At 48.1% G+C, this 22,752-nt stretch overlaps 2 protein-coding genes across 3 annotated transcripts in view; one reads left to right on the forward strand and one right to left on the reverse strand.

The window, feature by feature from the left end:
* Positions 1 to 355: 355 nt before the first annotated feature.
* TYMS (thymidylate synthetase) lies at positions 356 to 10,284 on the forward strand. The gene is made up of 7 exons (XM_055323897.1): positions 356 to 583; positions 2,566 to 2,639; positions 5,287 to 5,461; positions 6,883 to 6,984; positions 7,771 to 7,946; positions 8,515 to 8,586; positions 9,720 to 10,284. The coding sequence occupies exons 1-7, from the start codon at positions 376 to 378 to the stop codon at positions 9,855 to 9,857; spliced, it is 945 nt and encodes a 314-aa protein (XP_055179872.1). The 5' UTR covers positions 356 to 375; the 3' UTR covers positions 9,858 to 10,284.
* A 1,019-nt stretch (positions 10,285 to 11,303) lies between these two features.
* The window catches only part of ENOSF1 (enolase superfamily member 1), a 29,333-nt gene continuing 17,884 nt past the window's right edge, over positions 11,304 to 22,752 (reverse strand). Inside the window, exons 10-16 of one of the 2 annotated variants that reach the window (XM_055323896.1) lie at positions 21,576 to 21,663; positions 19,971 to 20,105; positions 16,723 to 16,764; positions 15,356 to 15,485; positions 15,021 to 15,120; positions 12,093 to 12,174; positions 11,304 to 11,540 (exon numbers count right to left, since the gene is read on the reverse strand). In XM_055323896.1, the coding sequence (XP_055179871.1) occupies positions 11,439 to 11,540; positions 12,093 to 12,174; positions 15,021 to 15,120; positions 15,356 to 15,485; positions 16,723 to 16,764; positions 19,971 to 20,105; positions 21,576 to 21,663 (679 nt within the window). In that variant the 3' untranslated portion in view covers positions 11,304 to 11,438. Of the gene's footprint in view, positions 11,541 to 12,092; positions 12,175 to 15,020; positions 15,121 to 15,300; positions 15,486 to 16,722; positions 16,765 to 19,970; positions 20,106 to 21,575; positions 21,664 to 22,752 lie in introns of those variants that run through there. The other variant, XR_008664242.1, reaches the window with a different exon arrangement.

Genomic DNA, 22,752 nt, shown 5'->3' on the forward strand with positions numbered 1-22,752 from the left:
CAGGAGCCCCTGATTTTAGGTTTTCTGAGCACGTGGGGCGTCGCAGGTTCCCCTTAGTGCTGAAAGGCGCGGCGGACCCGGACGCTTCCTAACCAGAGCAGCCGTTTTCAAGGCACCGAGACCCAGGCTCAGGGCGACAGCTTTCCGGTCCCGCGAAGCGCCGCCGCGCGGGAGCTCGGGGTGCGAGCGCGCGCCCGGCCCACCTGGGGCTCCGCCTCCGCCCGGGTCGCGGGGGGCGGCGCGGGGCCGACGTCACCAGGCCGGAAGGGGCGGAGTCGCCGCCACTGCGGCGGGAAAAGAGGCGCGCAGGAAGGCACGGCCCCGCGGCAGCCCGCCGCCCGCCGCCCGCCGCCCGCCGCCGCCGCCGCCCGCGCCATGCCCGCCCCCGGCTCCGAGCTGCAGCGCCCGCCGTCGCCGCCCGCCGCGCAGAAGCCGCGCGCCCGGCCGCAGCCGCCTCCCCACGGGGAGCTGCAGTACCTGGGGCAGGTGGAGCACATCCTGAGCTGCGGGGCCCGGAAGCACGACCGCACGGGCACGGGCACGCTGTCGGTGTTCGGCTTGCAGGCGCGCTACAGCCTGAGAGGTGACCGCGCGCGCGGCGGCTGGACTCGGGGGGGTGGCGCCGGAGGGGGCGGGGGCGGGCCGGGCCGGGCCGGGCCCTGGGACCTCCGTAGCCCCGCTCTGCGGACCCCAAACAAGAGGCTCGCGTCAGGGAGCCGATTTGCGTAACGTCACGCGGGCCGGAGTGACAGCAGTGGGAGGTGAAACCGGGTCCTTTGGCTCCGAGGCCTGTGCTCCAGATCAGGCGTGGACACAGCGGACCACTCTGGCCCACGAGCGGACACGGTCCGGGGTTGTCCGCCTCCCACTAGAGACCGGGACGGGACCTGCCTGGGCTGGGCCACGGGCTTCGCTGCAGATCCCCCTTCTTTTTTTATTGCTCCTCCTTCTATCTCCCCGTCCTGGCCCTCGGTTTTGCAAAGTATTTAAAAATCGGAGCGAACGAATAAGGTCGGGTCAGCGGCGCGCGGGAAGAAGGCGCGAACGGAGAGGGGCTGGGCCGGAACTTGCGGTTCCTGTCAGTTTTTCCGTCTGGGCCTCACGAACCAGCTCTCCTCTGAAACCCTGGAACAGGAACGCCAGAGTCCGAGAAGTTCTTCTTCGCCCTTTCCATGCATACAGATGGCTCCTGGAAGCTTCCCGAGGGTCGTTAGAGTCCTGCTTCCAGGGGACACACAGTGGGGGTGGGGCACAAGACAGGTACCCTTGACACAGGTCGGGGGTGGTGTTGAGGAGGGAAACTTTACTAATATTATTTTTTAAAGATTTTATTTGTTTGTTTATTTATTTATTCATTTATTTATTTATTTATGAGAGGCACAGAGAAAGAGAGCACCAGCGACACAGGCAGAGGGAGAGGCAGGCTCCACGCAGGAGGCCCGACGCGGGAACTTGATCCCGGGACTCGGCCACCGGAGTGGGACGAAGGCCCTGGGACTAAGGCGGCGCTAAACCGCTGAGCCACCCGGGCTGCCCAGACTTTACTGTTAGTAAAGCTGATTCCCTCCACCCCAGGCCCATCCTGCAGACCAGAAGCTGCCCAGGCCGCAGTGGCTGGTCGGCCTTAGACAGGGATCCACCTTCCTGCAGCTCCACACAGCCGCCTGGGAGGAGCCACAGACCTCGTTTTTCCTCCAGCCCATCTGCCTAGACCGTGGGCAAGTTACCTCTCTGGTCTTCAGCTTCCTCGTGCACTTAAAATAGAGGAAATCAGCTCAGTTGGCAGCACTGATAAAAGTAGGTGCTTGAAAAGCACCTGTTACACAGATATCAGCCATAAAACTGATGAGGTGAACTGAGTAGGTACCGAATTTAGAGAAAAGCTTTTACATTTTGATCTCTCTGTTGCTTGATGCAAATGTGTATCTATCTTCCCCCCTGGTGCCTGGAAGAGGGAGATCTTAAGGATGTCTCAAGGAAGCTGGTTTTCAGGATTCAGTAGGGTCATGCATACCAAGTATTTAAGCAGTTACTATTTTACACTTAAATAATAGAGGTTAATTTGCCTTGCAAATAATGAAAACTGTTCTCTTTGGCTTTGGTTAGTGTGATATCTACTCTTCCCTGGACTTGAGCCAGTTTTCCTTGGCAGGATAATCATGGAATAGCCCTGGGAGCCTTTAGCCTTTGTCCTAGGGCACATTTTGTGTGTTGTCTAAACACCTCCGCGAAGGAATCACGTGAACTGGGAAGTGGATGGTAGCTGTTTTCCTATCCACATGGGCATGCCTGCCTGGCCAGCACCCCATCTCACCATGTGGAATTCTGTGGTGGTCAAGAATTGAGGAGGGCAGTCTCAGTCTGAATTGTGTCACTGAATTGCGCTGTAGCCTGGGAGCTCTACCCCATTCTGGGGCACCCATGTGATTCAATCACACTTTTCTAGTTGGTCCTTGGCAGCTCAACAGCCTTAGGTCCCAGGACAGTCTTCCTCCACAGAGAAAGTTGGATGAAGTGTTTGTTCTCCTTTCCCGTCTTGAAATTATCTTGCAAACTGTTTTTCAGATGAATTTCCTCTGCTGACAACCAAACGTGTATTCTGGAAGGGTGTTTTGGAGGAGTTGCTGTGGTTTATCAAGGTAAGGAAGCTGCTGCTATTGGAATCAGCAGTCTGTTCTCAACCCAGCTCCAGTGAAATCCTTCTACAAGCCCAACCATGTCACTCCTCACCTGTCACCCTTAGTGGTTCCCATTTCACTCAGTAAGAGCTGGGGCCCTCACCTGGGGCCTTTGGCCTAGCTCTGGCTTCAGCAAAGTGGCGCTCACTGTCCACCCATCTGGCCTCCTTGCTAATCTTTGAGTATGTCAGGACATTCCCACCTAGGTTCTGATGCTTGCCAGTCTTGCTCCCTAGAACCTTCCTCCCCTAGATGTAGCATGACTCACTCCCCTACCTTCAAGTCCCCACTGAATGAGCCTTCCCTCACCTCCCAATCTAAGACTGTGATTACCCCCCGACATACACACACCCTACTCTTTGTTTTCTCCATAGAGAAACACCATCAGCTGATCTATAATGTCTACCCTCTCCCTTTCCCCATACAAGGGGGAAGGTAGACAACAAGTAAACAAGTAAAATGTATTAGAAGCTTCATAAAGGCAGGAAATTTTGTTTTTTCTTCATGTTTATATCCCCTGAGCCTAGAACACAGCCTCCCATATGGTAGGTACTCAACATAGATTGATCACTGAGTATAGATCCCAGCTATGTTCTCATATTTGTATAAGCTAGAAGGATCTGGAGTTACAAGCTGTACTTCTTCCAAAGGGCCAAGTAGGTACCTCAAGCAAAGGCTGGAGTGCTGTGACGATGGACAGCTTCCTCTCGCTCGGTCTCCTGGTCCAGATCAGTGATGTTCTGGTCAGTGCTGGTCAGAGGGTGCCTGAGTAAATGGGCTCAGTTGTGGGCCGTGTAGAAGCTGGGATCCCTCCTGCAGAGCATCAGTGTGGCTTGTATGGCCTTTGGCCAAACCAGACCCAAGACTTCTTACTGCATTTTAGAAAGGGTTTATTTAGGTTTGGATCTAATCTTCCTTACTTTCATGTCCTTGAGGTATTTTCTTCTGTGTTATCTTACCTCAGCTGGCAGTGAGTATCTAGTTCAGGTGTGTCATCAGAAACCTCAGAAGAGGCCATTTGTAAACCAGCTAGAGCTCAGTCTGAATGGATGAAAGGGGAGGCATTAGAAGCAACATGGGAGGGAGCACTTAGATGGCTCAGTCAGTTAAGCATCCGACTCATGATTTCAGCTCAGGTCTTGATCTCAGGGTTGTGAATTCAAGTCTTACATTGGGCTCCACACTGGCCATGGAGCCTACTTTTTTTTAAAAAAAAAAAAAAAGGAAGAAGGAACAATATGAGAGAGATTGAAAAATTACTTATTGGAGGTGAAAAAAATAGTACAAACTCAGAAGGGTGGAAATGAGATGCTCAGAAATAAAATGCATTAATGCGGGATCCCTGGGTGGCGCAGCGGTTTGGCGCCTGCCTTTGGCTCAGGGCGCGATCCTGGAGACCCGGGATCGAGTCCCACGTCGGGCTCCCGGTGCATGGAGCCTGCTTCTCCCTCTGCCTGTGTCTCTGCCTCTCTCTCTCTGTGTGTGACTATCATAAATAATAAATAAAAATTAAAAAAAAAAAATCACATTTTAAAAAAAAAAAAATGCATTAATGCATTCACTGATTTTATCTTAATTTAGCTTGAATTCAGGATTCTAAATACTCTTTACTCAGACTCACCTCTGGTAGAGTTGCTACCTGGGTAACTGGATGAAACACTGGGGTCAAGATGACCCCACACTGCATCTGGCATCTGTGGGCAAGATGGCAACGTGGGGCCTGTGCCGAGGTTCGGATCTGTCGAGCACTGAGCACTTTGCTTGTGTTCTTTAACCCTCACAGTAAGATGTGTGGGGATAAGGCTGTGCTCTTCCACGGGTGGGGTAGCGAGGCTAGGGGGTCAGGGAGCTGTCAGGGGAGAGGGATGATGGAGGGCAGGCACGGTGTGTGTGCTTGCTTGCTTATCACCATTACAGCATATCATACCCAGAGGCTGCTGTGAGTTCTGTCTTTGACCTGGATGCATGATCAGGACACAGGTTAGGATGATATCAACCAAATCTAAGGAGATAACATATAAGAAAAAAACACAGGCTTATACTTGGGGGAAAAAAAAAGCCCACCTTAACTGCAAATACAGGTTGGAGTAAACATAACTTCACAGTGGTACACATGAGATAATATGACTGATAGATTTGTAAGAAAAGCCGATGCTGATTAGGCCAATTAAACATCCTATATACCAGATCTAAGATACATTGAACAGATTGTAGGTGAGGCATTAAATGCATTTTCGGGGAATCAGGCTTAGACAAAAAACACAATTGGTTGAAAAACAGAGCTGTTAGGTGAGGTGGGAATAATGAAAGGACTTGGAGGTGTTTGATCTAGAATGTTTGGTTGAGAGGAGTAGAAAAACGAATTGAAAGGGTATTTCCAAGAATCACCTGTCCTGGAAGTGATTCTGGGAGACTGTCCTAGCGGCCCCCAAAAAGTTGGGGCCTTGACTGGCCCTTAAAGATAGGACACGCTGTTCAGGACACGTTGAGTGCCTGTCTCTGGTATGTTAGCACAAGCCAGAGGGGAAATTGGTGGAGGCTCTTAGGGTGTCAACTCCTTATGGCTCAGTTCACTTGGATATCTCCTCTGCTCTCCTGTCTCTTCCAGGGATCCACAAACGCTAAGGAACTGTCTTCCAGGGGAGTGAAAATCTGGGATGCCAATGGGTCTCGAGACTTTTTGGACAGCCTGGGATTCGCCAACCGAGAAGAAGGGGATTTAGGCCCAATTTATGGCTTTCAGTGGAGGCATTTTGGGGCAGAATACAAAGATAAGGATTCAGGTGAGAAAACAAAAACGAAGCCTGAGATTTCCTGAGTACCCATCACAGCGTGAGTTTGCCCCATCGTTTTGAGTGAAGTTGCGGGTGGTAAGAAGCCTGTGTCTGGGGAGTTGATGTATAACTTTGACCTCGTGAGAGGCTGTTTCAGATTCAGGTAGAAGTCAGATCACACTCTTGGTTGTTAGCATTTATTGGGTGCTTGGTACTTTCCGTACTGTGTTATATTAGCAGATAGCAACATAGTTGGATGGTTGGATGCCATGCTGGAGGATAAGGTAGGGGAAGTTCATCTAGGGAACATAAAGCCTCAGGATTGCCTTATGGTGGCTTGATCTCCCTTTTTAAGACTGCGCCACCCAGCACATTTTAGCTGGTGTCTGTGTGATAGCGGTTTTTAGATCACCCTCTTCTCCCTGCCCTCCTGGGTTGGAAGAAGATGAAACATCTTATTCCTGGACGTCTACCTTCCTTAGTCACTTTGCTCTGGTTCTTTTCTGTCCTGCCTATCCATAGGTTGCAAAAGCTAATGCTTAGCTTCCTCAGGGGGTGTGTGTCTATGTGTGTGTACACACATGCATAGGAAGTATTAGCTTGCTGGTTGGATAGTAACCATTGCTAATTTTAGCACCTCTAAATTTATGTAAGCACCACAACCAAAAGCCAGAACTGTACTATCACAGTGCATCTTTTTCTTAATCTTTATTACTTTTTCTGAAGCTGTGATCATGACAGGACTTTCTACCCACCCCCCCCAAAGTTAAGAACTACCGGACAGAACATAGTCTGACACCAGTAAGAGGAGGTTTAACCTTCACATGAAGCTTCACATGAAGCTCTGCACTTCTCAGATGTTGCAGCTTTCCAGTTCCATTTCAGAAGGAAGGCGAGGAATTAAAGTCCAGAGACCAGAAATTGGAGAAAAGTACAAGGTGGTGTGAGAGTTACAGAGGTTTCTTGATGTTTATAAATCAGGTGTTTTGCTGCTAGATTGTAATTTAGGTAGAAGTGTTGGGAGAAGAGGATCTGGAGCATAGAAAGGAGTTCACAGTAAGATCCAGTACTTTCCGTGGCAGCAGAGTGTGACAAGAATGGTTGCTGGGCATAGAGATTGTTCAGTGGGAACCCCTGGAAGAAACTGATTGCTGGGATTAGAGAAAGTTAGCAATGGGGGAGGGGTGGCACGATGACAGATTAAATATTTAAGGGACTCTTTCACAGAAAAGAAAATAGACTTTGTTATGGCTCTAGAGGATAACAGCCTTACCCTACAAGATCTGAGGAATTTGTAGAGTACATTAAATATCCTGTAGCATGGCCACAGAGGGTTGTGGTAGGACAGTGATAGATGGCCTCTAAAGCCATCTCACAAGATGCTGTGATTGACATATAGGTGTGTCTTCTCTTTTTTGACAATTCTACAGATTATTCAGGTCAAGGAGTCGACCAGCTGCAAAAAGTGATTGACACAATCAAAACCAACCCTGACGACAGAAGAATTATTCTGTGTGGTTGGAATCCAAAAGGTTGAAACCATTCCAGTTATTCTCTTATTTCCTAACTGTACCATTAGCACAAAGGGAAGCCATGTTGCCTTGCATGGAGGCCACTGCTAAGAGGCAGGACCCTGGGATCCACTCCCAGCCACATGGCTGGTGTGACGCTGGGCAAGTCCCACTTGGGCCCATTTTCAACTTCAGATGATGGAGCTGGGTGAAGATGATCTTAATGTGTGTATTTATACTTGTTTTACTCGGGGGGGGGGGGCTTTAAATTACCTATAAAAAATATACCTAGGATTTTAAATACAGTTTGAACTGGGGCAGGTGAAGTTTCATATCTCCTCCATCTGGCTCTTAACCTTTTAACGTTATATTGTAAAATTAAACTCTACCAAGGTGTAATAAGTATTGGCCAGAGTGGAAGGTTTGCTTTAGGTTTGAATAGAGGAGGGTGTGCCAGTTTCCTGTGGCCCCTGGAAATGAATTCATTTCTCCCATACTGTAGTTTGGTGCCATGAAGGTGGCACAAATAATTTGAGCTTGGATGATTGTTGCTTTAATTGTAAACATTATCTGCAGGAGTCTTCTGTTGATGGATGGGTCACTGTAGGCATTATGCCATCCTCAGGATTGGAATGGGTGCTCTTGACATGGAGAGGGAGGTGTGGGTCATGGGGCAGTGGCCCAGGGGCTATTTCTCTTGATCTCCCCTGTATGACTTTGCTTCTGTTTCTCTCCTGTTTTAATTTGTGGGTAGCTGCATTCCTTAAAACCACGCATGCCTCATTTTCCTTTGTGCTGGTTCCTCAGATCTTCCTCTGATGGCCCTACCTCCGTGCCATGCCCTCTGCCAGTTCTATGTGGTGAACGGTGAGCTGTCCTGCCAGCTATACCAGAGGTCAGGAGACATGGGGCTGGGCGTGCCCTTCAACATCGCCAGCTACTCCCTGCTCACCTACATGATCGCACACATCACAGGCCTGAAGGTGGGCTGCTCTCAGGAAAGAACGGCTGCTGTCAGCCGAAAGCGCTGAGCGCTTAGATTATTTAATGTGGAAAGACTGATTGCAGAGAAGTCAGTGTCTAGTTTTAAAATGTGACGTTAGAAATCTAGTTGGTCACCTGGCAAGCTTCCAGGAAGCTATCCTGTCTTTGTGGTTTGTATAACAAACAGGTTTAGATAGGTTATTTATAACACAAGACAACTTTTGTGAATATCAGCTTTTCTCAAAAGCTACACTGGTGAAATTATTTTCTGAAAAGCCTTGGAATGTCTGCATAGTCTACATAATGTGCTTTTTATTTTACATTAAAAGATTTTATTTCTTTATTCATGAGAGACACAGAAAGAGGCAGAGACATAGAGGGAGAAGCAGGCTCCATGCAGGGAGCCTGATGCGGGATTCCATCCTAGGACCCCAAGATCATGACCTGAGCCAAAGGCAGACGCTCAACCGCTGAGCCACCCAGGCGCCCCCATAATGTGCTTTTAAATGATGTGTCTTAAATTGAAACTAAAACATTTACCATTTTGCTTATTCTGGTGGGATCTAGCCAGGTGACTTCATACATACTTTGGGAGACGCGCATATTTACCTGAATCACATTGAGCCGCTGAAAATACAGGTAAGACTGTTATTTGTCACTATGGAGTTTGGTACCTTCTCTTGATAAAAGGCTCCCTTATAGAACATCCCTTGTGTAACAGACTGCTCTGTGCTGGGGCAGAAATAAGATGCCCTGCTCCGGCTGCAGGGCTTCAGCTTAGGGGTGTGTGGTGGGCAGGTGGGCAGGGACAAGGCAGACACATCTCAGGAACCACAGGCACTTAATGTGACAGTGCCCTGAGATACAAGAGACTACTGTGAGACAGAAAGAAAGAGCCCGTAGTTAGACCAGTGGGTGTGGGACCTTCCCAAGGTAGCATCTTAACTTATTTTTACTTGGAGAATTTAAATGGTGATGTTTTCCCTTTATTATGTTAAATGCCATACACAGGTATTAACTTTCAAAAGTTTGTCCAAATCCCAAGTTAACAGCAGCCAACAAATGATTTGAAGTGGCAATTAAAATGTGTCTAATGCTTAATGAGTCCCCAGAAAAAAAAAAAAAAAAACTGAACCGAACCCTTTGAGCCCCTTCCAGATGAGATCCAGGTTTTGAAAGTTCCTCCTTTGTGTGGAGCTTGGCTGCTTTTGTGTAGAGGGTTACTTCAGGGTTTACCCAGTTGCTTCTCTGGCTGTCTGCTCCAGAGATGCTGGACGGAGTAATGTGAGGTTGGAACCCATGTCCACATCCTCCTTGCCGCTATCTGTTCACGCCAGGAACCCTGGCTTGCATCCCTCTCTGTTGTCAACAGATGTCATCTTCCATCACCCTCTTTGTCAGGGACAGTTGAGATAGGGATTATGGGACTCAAATAACCATACTTGAGTGCCTAATAGGAGTCACAGATATGAAAGTAAAGACTGTGTCCCATCCTTAATACGTTTGCCAAGAGCAGTCAGTTATAAGATGAGCCACTAGGCTCCTCAGCTGGTGTGCTACCACCCAGACATCCTTCATTCTCTACATGTGGGAAAGAAATCAGTTGGTTACATTCCAGAAGTGTTCCATAAGCAGGGGCAGGTGTCTGCACTATTACATTCCAGTGAAATAATATTTTGTTGATAAAATACTATGTACCTGTTTCACAAGGAGCAGAATTAAAGCAGATTGTATGGATAATGGCAAAAATAATGGTCTCCTATTGTTTTTAGCTGCAGCGAGAACCAAGGCCTTTCCCAAAGCTTAGAATCCTTCGAAGAGTTGAGACAATTGATGACTTCAAGGCTGAAGACTTTCAGATCGAGGGGTACAATCCTCACCCAACTATTAAAATGGAAATGGCTGTGTAAAGTGCTTTTAAAAGAGGTGATATTCAGTCTGTAGGGGTTGACTGAATGCCCAGGCTTTCACTGTTTGCCCTAGAGGGAGGAGGAGGAACTAGGTAAAAAATCTCTCGGTGACCAGCAGCTATTATTCATTAACTTGTAAGATGTTGCCACTGGCAAAAAAGCTTTGAGTTTGGTTGACTCACTAAGGTGTGAAAGTGCCGAGTTTGGGAATAAAGTTAGGAAAGTGAACACTGAAATACACTTAAAACATGTACATGCATTTCAATCCGTTTTTATGAAGGTCTGCGAATTTCAAGAATTACACATCAGCTGTTCACCCCAAATTTGAGCAAGCTGAGTAACACCAGCATTCTTAATGTACAGTTGTGGCTATGAACATTTAAAGTTATTTGCTTTATATATTGCTGTAATAAATGTGTGTATTGCATTTGTGTTCTGCATTCATCTTTTTAAATTTTTTATTCTATATTGCCATTCTGCTCACTTCCTACCCTAAATAGATTTAACTGAACCCTCCTAAATAAACCTATGCTCTACTCATTTGGATACTGCTCAGAGGTTTAGTTTTTTTTTTTTTTTTTAATTTTTATTTATTTATGATAGTCACATAGAATGAGAGAGAGAGAAGCAGAGACACAGGCAGAGGGAGAAGCAGGCTCCATGCACTGGGAGCCCGACGTGGGATTCGATCCCGGGTCTCCAGGATCGCGCCCTGGGCCAAAGGCAGGCGCCAAACCGCTGCGCCACCCAGGGATCCCAGTTGTTTTTTTTTTTTAAAGGTATTTTTTTATTTATTCATGAGAGATACAGAGACCAAGGCAGAGGGAGAAGCAGGGAGCCCCGAAGTGGGTCTCGATCCTGAGACACTGAGATGGCAGCCGCTCAACTGCTGAGCCACCCAGGTGTCCCAAGGTTTAGTATGTTTTTTAAATGCTAAGTATTTTGCCCTATATTTTTTCTGTGGTTCATCTAATTCTGGCTGCATTTATCATTAGCACATGATGATTATTTAGGATAAAGGTTTATTTAAAGATAATGGGAAAATAATGGATGAAATGCCATTTTCCTGCCCATTCCCGCTGCCATGGTTTCAGTATGGTATGAATCCTCTACTAACACACTTAGCCCTGGAGTAGTTTAGCCTTTCTCTTGCTCAGTCTAATCCTGTGAAAACCTTTTACCTTTGTTACACACCAACTACCCCATGGTACTGCAGAACTATTTTTACTATGCTAATTTTTGACAAGTGTTAGAATAAGGCATTGTTCCAATAATTGTGCAAGCTGCTGCTTATTTTCAAAGTACAGTTTAATGTCTAGGTACCAGCACTGGATAGAAATTTTGTTAACATCTTTCTAGACTTTGAATTCAATCTAAATTTGTTCAAGGATTAATTAGGAGAATATGTGTTTATTTGCTAAAAGAATCAAGGAATGACAACTGAGCTGATTTCTGAGGTTACGAGGACTTTTAGATGAACTTGTTTTGATTGCTAGGATGATCCTTTCCCTTGTTTTTACAAAAGCATACCCAAAAAGTTTTTTAAGTTTTCACTTAGAAAAGAGTGTTAGGGCTGAACATTTAATTCTCTTGAGCAGCAAGGAGTTTCTTCCAGACTTCACCATCTGGATATTGGTGTTTCTTCACAGACTCCTCCTTCATTTCTGTTGAATAACCAGCATCCTATCAAACAAAAAGTTGAGTCATGTCAATAACCACCTGGAACAAAACTCTGCTGCTCGTAGGAAGTTTTCAGATTGTTTGAAATGGAGAAGGATACACTTTACTGGCTACATCTCAGTATTAAATTAATCATACTTCCTTTGACAATTCAACCTCTGTCAGTGAAAATGACATCATGTCTTGGACATGATGAAGATAAATGGTCCAGATAACATCTGCAGTTAAGTGTTTCAGTTCAGTAACATGCTAGATGGTGTCAAGTTTTGTTTTTGTTGTTTGGGTTTTTTCGGGGGCGGGGGGCTTGCACAAGAAGTATACATTTTAATGCCTCCGCTGGTGTTGGGGAGAAAGGCTGGCATTAGAGAATCCTTTTCAGGGCAATTTCACCCTCGACCCCTGACCTTCAGGCCTTGGTTATTTGATATTGCTGTAATTTCTGATATTGCTGATATTCTGTAATTTCTAGATACTGAAAATTAGGAGATAGCTTTGCACTCTAGTGTCCAACCTACAAGAACAAATATACAGGGGCTGGCCCCTGGCCAAACTCACCTTAGGAGGCATATAGGATGCCTTCTTGATTATCACAGGATACCTGAAATGTTCATGCAGGTGATCGACATACTCACACATCCTAGGAGGAAGGACTTGGATTAGGGCAATAATGTCCCGTTAGATCATTGGTGTGGCACTGGGACGAGCAACACTAAAGAAAGGGCAGACTTCATCAGGCATGTGTTTCTATGCAAATCTTTCAACCTCTGCAGATTCTTTCCCTCTGTAAAATAAAGCACTGTGAGGGGTCCAACGAAGTCTTGTGGGGGTAGGGGACCAAAAAGTTCTCTTATAACCCTACAGATTGTGCCTGACTTACCATGGTTTGACTTAAGATGTTTCGACTTCACAATGAAGCAAAAGCCGTATGCATTCAGTAGAACCGTACTTCAAATTTGGAATTTGGATCTTTTCCCAGCTCATCATGATAGGCAAGCCGATCCTCCCTCTGATACTGGGCTGTGGCAGCAATCCCATCAACCCACCAGCGTGAGGGTCGGCAGCGGATGGACTCAAGCGACTGTCTGAGCCACAGCACCGTTCTGTCTCACACTCTCAGTATCCAGCAAATTACATGAGCTGTTCAACATTTTATTTATGTCAGATGATTCTGCCCAGACACAGGCTAATACGGGTGTTCTTTTTTTCTCTTTTTAAAGATTTTATTTATTCATGAGAGAGAGGCAGAGACAGGCAGAGGGAGAAGCAGGCTCCATGCAGGGAGCTCGATGTGGGACTCGATCCCAGGACTCCAGGATTACGCCCTGGGCTGAAGGCAGGTGCTAAACCATCAAGCCACCCAAGGATCCCCTAATAACAGATGTTCTGAGTATGTTTAAGGTGGGCTAGGCTAAGCTATGATGTTCAATAGGTGAGGTGCATTAAACACATTTTAAGGGATGCCTGGGTGGCTCAGGGATTGAGCATCTGCCTTTGGCTCGGGGCGTGACACTGGGATCCAGAATCGAGTCCTGCATCAGGCTCCCTGCATGGAGCCTGCTTCTCCCTCTGCCTTTGTCTGCCCCTCTCTGTGTGTCTCTCATGAATAAATAAAATCTTTAAAAAGTCAAAAAAATAAACACATTTTAAAATATTTTCTCAATATATTAGTATTTATCGATGTTGGGATCAATATATTACTATTTTAATATATTATTGTGGGTTTATTGGGATGTTAAGCTATCTTAAGCCAAGGGAGATCTGTAAAGGTTTTGTGACCCCAAAGGCATCAATTTAGACTCTCAATATCTGGGATTCTTTGGGTGCCTTTAGCCAAAACTTAGGTGAACAGATTAAAATCACTAAGTGAGATCCCATCCAGCTACACACATGATTTAGAAAAAGCACAGGTTTTACTATCAGTCCAATCTGTTCAAATTTGGGGTCAGCTACCTTCTAGTTTTGTGAATTGGGGCAAGTGACCTAACTCCAATACCACACTTTGGTCATCAGTTCATGAACAGCGAGGACAGGCCACCAACGTGCCCGGTGCTGGTAACTCACAAAGGAACTGGCAAGACTGGGCCATGTGGTTTCAGTGAACACAGATACTAAGTTACTGACTAGGATATGCGTTATGTATAATCTATAAAGGACAGGCTACAGAAGAGCCAGCCCCATGGGAGAGGACATTCTGGCCCTAAAGAATGTGCAGGGACTGGGTGCTCCAGGCACAGAGCAGAGGTGCTCCGCTCACACGGTAGCATTCCCGAGCAGAGCAGTGGCATGAGGCACCCTCGCCCACTTGAGGGTGGTCACAGCACACCATGCCCTGGGTTTGCCCCTTTCTCAGCCCTCAAGACTTGCAGGACCTTGCAAGGTTGGACTGAACCTCCCCTTGGTCCCACCTTCAGGACTGAAGTGAGAAGGAGCAACAGCAGAATAACCCTGGAATGTTCACTTTTTATCATACATAATATTTCTGAAATAAAAGGCAGCATCTATGTACTCAGCCTCCAACTTCAGAGAGAAACCATTACCTTATCACCGAGGCCCCCTACCAACCCTTACAGGTCCCATTTCTTTCCCATGGTCCCATATTTGGTATTTACTATTCCCATGCATGTATTAGTGCCTCCACCATATAAAGATCACGGCCAGTGATCTTTCTGTGATACCACATTTAATTCTAGGAGGAAAGAAATGTGTAATTAAGCTGTATGTGGGGGTGTCCGGGTGGCTGAGTCGGTTAAGCAGCCAGCTCTTGATTTCAGCTCACCTCATGATCTCAGGGTCCTGGGGCCAAGCCCCACGTCCAGCTGGCTCTCGCTCACTCTCTCTCAATCTCTCCCCCTCTGCCCCTCCCCCTGCTCGCTCACTGTCTCTGAAATAAGTCAATCCTTAAAATAACAAGATAAAAATAAAGCCGTATGTGTGCAGATAACTGGAAGACTGTCTTAGAGTTCACCTGAGACACGTTGAGAAACAAGGTGGAACTAGATGCGAGCAGATTATAAAAGACTCCAGCGCTGGTACCAGGACATTGGACAGAAGCAGAGAATATATGTATGATGAAAGCAAGGCTTTAAAAAGGAAAGAGTTCTGGGGGCTCAGTCAGTTAAGAGGCCGACTCTTGATCTCAGCTCAGGTCTTGATCTCAGGATCGTGAGTTCAAACCCTGCACTGGGCTCCATGCTGGGTGTGGAGTCTACTTAAAAAAAGGAGTTCTGGTTTCCAAGGGTTCCTCCGTCCCACCCACCCACCATGTACTTAGAAGACAAAGGTGGCTCCCAAAAACCCGCGCCTCAAAGTTCTATTCACTGCTGGGGCACAGTGTAACTGCTCCATATGAGAAAGGGGAAGCAAAACCAGCTCGGCCTCTGAGTTCTAGGACATGGCAAAGGACAGAGCTCTCGGGTCTCGAGAGCAGAGATGCAGAAGGTCTGGGTGGACTGCAGGACACTCCTGAAGTCAACTCCACATTACCTGTTCTGAAGGCTTGCAGAAACGGATATGAAGTCAAATATAATCAGGTGCTGAACCAGCTCACACAGGCCAACGCCACCAGCATGGGGGCAAACAGGAACTACAAGAAAGCCAGATTTGTACTTAATGCCAAGCAGGGTGGGGGTGGGCGGATGAAAAGAAACCTGCGGGTTTTCTCATTGTCTGCAGGTGATTAGATCATTCTTTATTATTCAGGGATGAAGTTCCAGGACCAAAATCATCAAAGTTTCCCTGATTAGGCTGAAAAGAGGGTCCCCACCAGCAGGCGTGCGGTGGGCGGGACGTGGAGCTTTGGTTTGGTGAGCAGCCCTCACTTTCAAATTTTTTGGCCATCAGCAACACTGAGAGGTTTTCATTGACACTTCCCAGCCTGCAGCTGTCAATCTGGAGAAACTGCAGGGCTTTTGCTTGTAGGAGTTGCTTAAATATCACTCTATTGTGGCACTGGAAACAGAAGTAAAATAAAACCAACAGAAGAGTCAGCTTTGGCTTTCAGGGCCTGCAAACCTGGCAGTGCGCCAATGCCAAGGCACTCAGCACGGGCCTTCAGGAAGCCAGGAGTCTGTCTATTCTTTGTTCTCACCTGGCACGAAGCAAGTCCTGACAGTACTGACCTTACTGCTCCCCGCTTCATCAATCTGCTAGTGGCGGGGTGTGAGTCACACCAAAGTCACGCCGGCCTGACATCTATTAAGGAATAACCGTTAGAGCGGCTGGCAAGTGGGAGGCAAAGCGGAGCATCAGGAAGAAATACGGCAACGGCGGATGAGCAGGTGGCTCAGATGCCAGAAAGCCACGGCTAAACAGCATTGCTCCTTTTGCTGGGAGAACCGAGAATCTGTTCCTTCACACTGCTCTGCTCGTGGGTGGACTGCCGCAGGTTTTGGCAGGCGTTGGGACTTCGTTTATAAGCACAAAGAGTGAACGCAGTAATGTTTATTCAATTTGGAAGCTGGCTTTCCTAAAACCATTCAGTGCATCTTATGCCCTTGCAGGAGCAACTTTATTTATTAAAGATTATTTATTTGAGAGAGAGAAAGAGAGAGAGAGAGAGAATGCAGGGGAAGAGGCAGAGGGAGAGAATCTTCAAGCAGACTCCCTGCTGAGCGCAAAGCCCAATGTGGGGCTTGATCCAGGGACCCTGAGATCATGACCTGAGCCGAAGTCAGACACTCAACCAGCCCAACCACCCAGGCGCCCCTGCAGAAGCAGCTTTAAATTGCTGCCTTGTAAATTTTAATTAGATACCTTGACAAAGATTAATGGCCTTACATCATATAAATCGTAGCAAAAAAATATAAACTGGGGATCCCTGGGTGGCGCAGCGGTTTGGCGCCTGCCTTCGGCCCAGGGCACGATCCTGCAGACCCGGGATCGAATCCCACATTGGGCTCCCGGTGCATGGAGCCTGCTTCTCCCTCTGCCTGTGTCTCTGCCTCTCTCTCTCTCTCTCTCTCTCTCTCTCTCTCTCTCTATCATAAGTAAATTTAAAAAAAAAAGTTTAAAAAAATATAAACTTTTGACTGTATCTGACTCCAGGCTCTAATGATGTGCAGTAAAACATCCCAAGTTTGGAGATGAAAACTTCCCAACCCAAAGTGGCCCCGGTGACAGGGCTTAATGTACACTGGTGTCCTCAGTGGGTGGCCATGTGCACCGACCCCAAGGAGATGACACTTACCTGTTCTCCTGTGGCAACACCAATTCCTAACGGGGCCAATGCCTATAAAATATAAAGCAACCTGGTGTTATTTTCCTAAGTCTTTGAACTGAAGCTCTCAATGTTTAAAAATATTTACAGTGTTTAATTACTGAGAGCTGAAGAAGGAAACGTCCCTGTGGCGGGGCTGTGGGGCGTGTAAGGAATGACAGAAGGTCGGCAAGGGGCTGGGTGTGTCTGCCCGTGAGAAGGCCAGGACCTGTCCAGGCGCTGCCATTATGTCCTTCCTGGCCGTTCTTCTGCAGATTCTCCCCACCGCCCCCCTTCGGTGGTCCTTCTAGAACAATCTCCCTTCAAGCTCAGTGAGTGGCCTTAGATTCACTTTACAGGTCCGGCTGAGTTCACTCCTACAGGTGAAATCCTCACCTGGAGAATGCTGGAGTCTACCTGACACAGCACAGTTCTCTCTGTTTTCCCACCTCACCCCCTCCACCTAGGCTGGGGCTCTTCCCTTCCCGGCCCCACTGGGGATGCCACAGGCCCCTTCCTCAAGCACCTTCGGTTTCTGCCCAGCTTATCTCCCCATGTTTAGGGAGTAATAACAATGGCACCAACAGCTAACACCATCTGAGCTCTTACTGCCTGTCTGCTGGGGTTTGAAACCCTGACTGAATGACTCCCCGTCACAGCCCATCGGGATAGGGGCCACCATCGTCCCCATTTCACAGGTGAGAAACAGACGCAGGGCAAGTAAGCAGAGCTACAAAGGGTACAAAGCTACAAAGCTGTAGAACTGGGGATAGAACCCAGGCCAACACCATCGCCAGGGGAAGCATCTGAACCACTAGATAGGAAAACTTCCCTCTAGAAAAATCTTTAATTTGGGAGCCAGTTGTCCCCGCCCCTGCTACCTGTCCTGCCTCTATGTGTGGACGGAGGTGAGTCATGGATCACCCAGAGCTGTGGCCTCCTTGTCCCCAGATCAGGAGTTAAAGTGGATGGTCCCTGGGGCACCTTTTAGTTTCCTGGTATATGCTTCTTAGAAACCTCTAATTTAAATGAGTTCTCTATCTCAAAAAACCAGAGTGGGGAATACCAGCCATTTGCCTTACTCACTCTACCATTTTAGAGCATATGTTTCTGACACTAAATAGATATCAACTTTTATTTCTTCCTTTTAAATATTTCCTGAGGGCAGCCCTGGGTGGCCCAGTGGTTTAGCGCCGCCTTCAGCCCGGAGTGTGATCCTGGAGTCCGGGGATCGAGTCCCACATCAGACTCCCTGCATGGAGCCTGCTTCTCCCTCTGCCTGTGTCTCTCCCTCTCTCTGTGTGTGTCTCTCATGAATAAATAAATAAAATCTTTTAAAAAAATAAAAAATAAATAGTTCCTGAACCTTCTATCGTCGGGCTGCCCTCTCCCTCCCTGCCCACTCTCCGAGATCACTGGGAAAGCCTAGCTCTGCTTTCTGCCCGTACCACACTCCCCTGTTCTCCATCGCAATCCATCCGGCATGTTTTTTCCAGTCAAATCTTTAATCCCATCCTCTCCTTCAGAACAGTACAGTGGCTCACAGTGTTGGGCTGCGTCTTCTGCACAGATGGACTCATCCTCAGTCCCAGGGACCCGTGCTTCCCACAACCCCCCACGTGTACCTCAGCTGTGCTGGGTATCCCCACGGCCCCGCCTGTGCCTGCTGTCTCTGCAGCTTCCCCCTCCCCCGCCCCGGTCTGTCTGTGCCCACTTCATGCAATGACTGGATGGCCATCTCCACGGGCACAAAACCTCAGAGGGCTGAAGCCTGGACGAGCTTCCAAGGAGACTCGTCAGGTGGGGGTGGAGGGCAGGTGCCGGTCCTTGCTGTGTGGGCAAGCGGGCAGCACTAGGGCATGGCGACCCAGAAGAACCCCAAGGTGAAAGTCTTTGTCAAACTATGGCCTCTCACCAGATTCTCATTTCAGAACGACTCCTCAGAAGCTTTCAGGTCTGTTTAAGCCAACAGTCACCCCGACCTTGGTGCAACTCTGCTCAGGACCAGCTGTTGCCTTACCTCCCGAGGGCGCTCCACCGTCCTGGCCCACACCTGTGTCTCCCTTCAGTGACCTTCCTTCTACTCTCTCAGGACTCAGGCCCCACCCAGCATGCCACCTATCTAGGATTCACATGTCTTCCTTTCTTTGCAGCGAGGCTGTGACGTGGGAGGAACGGAGGGCATCCCTCAAACACAGGCTTCTGCGCAGGGCCCGACATCAGGAGCTCCTATGTTCATGGACTGAAAGGAATGGAGCAGGATGGCCCCAGTAGGACCCACAGCTTCACACAGGGCACACCAAGGTGTCCCTCCCAGAACTTGGAACTGACTGTCCTCAGAGTGATCATTTTCAGAGTAGGGGAGAATATAGCAATGCAGAGTCAGCTCAGGGGGATCGTCTGCTCCCAGGCAGGCAGGAGTGGACTATAAGGCCAGCGAAGCTACGTAGGGGTGAATGCTTCCCCGGGAAGGGGTGACGCTTAAGACTCAGCGCGCCCAGTGCCACGGGCAGGCACATCCGCGCTCTGTGGATGGATGCTTGGGGCCTCCTTGGACGACATGGTCGCATATTCACATCAACAACCTGCCCTGATTTCTCGCTTATCCAAAAGCCTTTGGTTTAATGTGGCTCCTCAGGGATCTTGCTCTGGTCTGAGGATACAAAAATCTAGTGCTCCCAGAAATTGGGAGTTCTCTTTATAAATTTATTACCTGGCATTCTGGCTTTATATACATCAGCGCCAGATACCTGGCTAAAGGGAGACGCTTCCTGAAAAAGGATGTTCCTCAGATATTCTGATGTATCTGGGTCTCCCTAAACCCGACAGGTAGGGAACCTGGGTGGATCTGTGATCTGTGCGGGAAGTGCCCCGGTGTGAGGGCTCTAGGCAGCCTTCTCTTGGGGCGGCCTGACCTTGGCCTTAGCGAAGCGAATCTCGTCTTTTGGGTCAACCAGAGGAATCTACACTTTTCATTCTGGGTGAATAAAATATTTTAATATCAGTCAGATTTCTATAGTTACAAAGTATGGAGCCATGTCTATTAATCTTTGGATTGCTGGCAGCCTTTCAACTCTTAGCAATATACTATCTCTAAAATAAATAGAAATGTTAAAAGAAATAAGCAAAAGAATTTTAGGATCTGTCATGGCCACTTCAGAAAACCAACCAACAACAACAAAAATTATCTATCTACCTAACTATCTCAGTAGTGTCAGGGGCAAGAGCAGTTTTTCTACCTTGGAAATGGTGGCATGTCCCAGAATGTCATCAGGGGAGGTGGGCTCCTCAATCCACAGTGGCTTGAACTCAGCCAGCTTTGACATCCACTTTACTGCCTCAGGCACATCCCAGCGCTGGTTGGCATCCATCATCTGCAAGAAGACAGAGACCCTTCACTGTGCGGTCTGCCTGCCTGGTGTTGACTTGTGACTATGGCTCTAAGCGAGGAAATGCTGTCACTTGGTGCCACTGACTACTGATAAGACTTCTGGAGGGAGCCTGACATTTCCTCCACGGAGGACCAGCATGCAGCCAGCACAAAGGTGGCCAAAGAGCAGCCACCAAGACTGGAACTGTGGCTCTTGGAGGAGATGCAAGTCACTCACAGAGCTACTGTGATGTCCTAAAGTGCCCTGGGCTAGACCCAGAAGTGCTCAATGGCCCTGGAGCTCTGGCCCAATCTTCACTTAGGTGGCACCCAATTACATTTGTCTTGCAGTATTCATTATTCTGGAAACTATTTTATCACATTCTGAATCATGCATCACCAATTCTGAATTTGATCACTGTTCATTTATCGACTACTGCTAACTATGAGTTTGGCACAATTATAAATAACCCAAACTCTACTATTAATGAAGCACCTACTTAACTGGCCATTTTATGGATTTTGTCCCCTTTAGTGTTTACAACAACTCTATGAAGCAGTTCATATTAACTCAGTTTACAGAAAAGAAAATTGACATGCAGAGCAGTTAAGGAATTGGTCAAGAACAGTAAGTCACGTAAATGACCTTTGAACTCCTAGGTCCCGGCTCCCTGGAAGCCAGGTAGACGCTAAGAAAGGGCCTCTCCATCCCTGACATTACCATGCTTACAGAAGACAGATATGGAGATGGACATGGTGGTGTGAGGTCCCTCAGGGGATACTATGAGGACCAGAGGACAATATATCTAGAATCAATCTGCATCACAAATTATTTGGATAACGATGGCCCCATTAGACAAAAGTTGCAGTAACTCGTGTATAAATAGTAGCAGTTCTGATCCTAACTCAATGACTCAACTTTTATTTTTGTTAACTTAAGAAATACACCTCCAAAAACTTCACAAAAACATTTCATTGTAACTTCATAAAAATATTTTACATGGAATAAGAAACATCTTATAAAAATATGTACTCAGGAATGCGTGATCCTTACATTTATCTCAGAAAAGTTTGGCATTTCTTCAACCTTGGCTCCCCGAGAGCAGCGTACGTGATGAACCAGGCAGGACATGTTTGTTAAGGGAAATCAAATAATGACATACCAGGACACCAAGGGGGGTCCTGTTTGCTCAGGTGTATCCGTGCTAGCAAGAAGGAACAGTCCCTAACCCAGATCTTACTTAAGAGTTCTGCAGAACGGAAAAATTTAAAACTATCAGCTCCCTCAGTTGCTTTTTGTTGTTGTTGTTTAAAGAGCTGGCCCACTGCAAGACCGCAGAGATATGCTTCCTCTCACATTCAGCTTAAAATTCCCAATGTGCTTTACTCCTTGCTTGAAATAAGCTCTATTCTGGCCCAGGACACAGGCTTCATACGAAGCTGCTCTTTCTCCACGGGAGGGGAGGACATTTACCAACGTGTTTTCAGGTCCAATCATGTTCCGGATGAGGCGGCACCTACGGACGTCATCCTGGAGATCAGCACCCACTTTTACCTTAAACCTAGAAAATAAATGTGGTCTGGTAGTAGGGTCTGTCCCCTGACGTGGCAAAGACATGCGGGTTCTCTGCAGAAGCGGCTGCCTCTGCTGGTAACGCACAGGTCATGTCTTCTAATAACCTCTTGCCCTCTTCCCGCTGGTCTCAGACAAGCCACTTGAAAATGACCCTGTTCCTGCACAGGGGCAACAAGGCTACATCACCCGCTGGCCCGAAGTCGGGGGACCAGGAGAGCAGTCAGATCTCTACCCACACTGAGTTTTTGCTGCGGCAGGCCGAGCAGTGAGGAGCAGGAAGCCACGTTCAGAACTAAGGCGAAGAGGGAGGCTGGGCAGAGGAGCCGGCCCGTCACATCCTGAATGTCTGTTTTTCTCTTTTTTTAAGGATTTTATTTATTTATCCATGAGAGACTTGGAGAGAGAGGCAGAGACACAGGCAGAGGGAGAAGCAGGCCCCACGCAGGGAGCCGGATGTGGGCCCCGAGTCCGGGCCCCCAGGATCACGCCCCGGGCTGAAGGCAGACGCCCAACCGCTGAGCACCCGGGCGCCACCACCTGCTGAAAGTCGAGTCTGACAGAACACCTCCACCTGGGATCCCGCGTGGCGCGGCGGTTTGGCGCCTGCCTTTGGCCCAGGGCGCGATCCTGGAGACTCGGGATCGAATCCCATATCGGGCTCCCGGTGCATGGAGCCTGCTTCTCCCTCTGCCTGTGTCTCTGCCTCTCTCTCTCAATCTGTGACTATCATAAATAAATAAAAATTAAAAAAAAAAAAAACAAAACACCTCCACCTGAGCAGCCCCTCGCGGCGGCTCCTCCTTACTCCACCCAGCGAGAGGCGGGCCTCGGGTGCGGCCAGGGCGGGAGGCTGGGCACTCACGTGACCCGGTCCCAGAATGAGACGCAGCAGAGGCCTCCCATACCTCATCACAGCTGGCCACTTACAGGGAGCCCCCTTCATCTGTTTTGATGCCCAAATATTCTCCAGAGCCGGGCCTCTGCTCCCTATGACCTCAGGCCTCGGGTCAGTCGTCAGGAGAGAGCGTGGCACGGCCTCACGGAGGCGACGGCACCACCGTAGGGGAGGCCAGCC

This window comes from Nyctereutes procyonoides, unplaced genomic scaffold (genome assembly GCF_905146905.1).
Source record: "Nyctereutes procyonoides isolate TBG_1078 unplaced genomic scaffold, NYPRO_anot_genome, whole genome shotgun sequence".
NCBI classification, from domain to species: domain Eukaryota; kingdom Metazoa; phylum Chordata; class Mammalia; order Carnivora; family Canidae; genus Nyctereutes; species Nyctereutes procyonoides.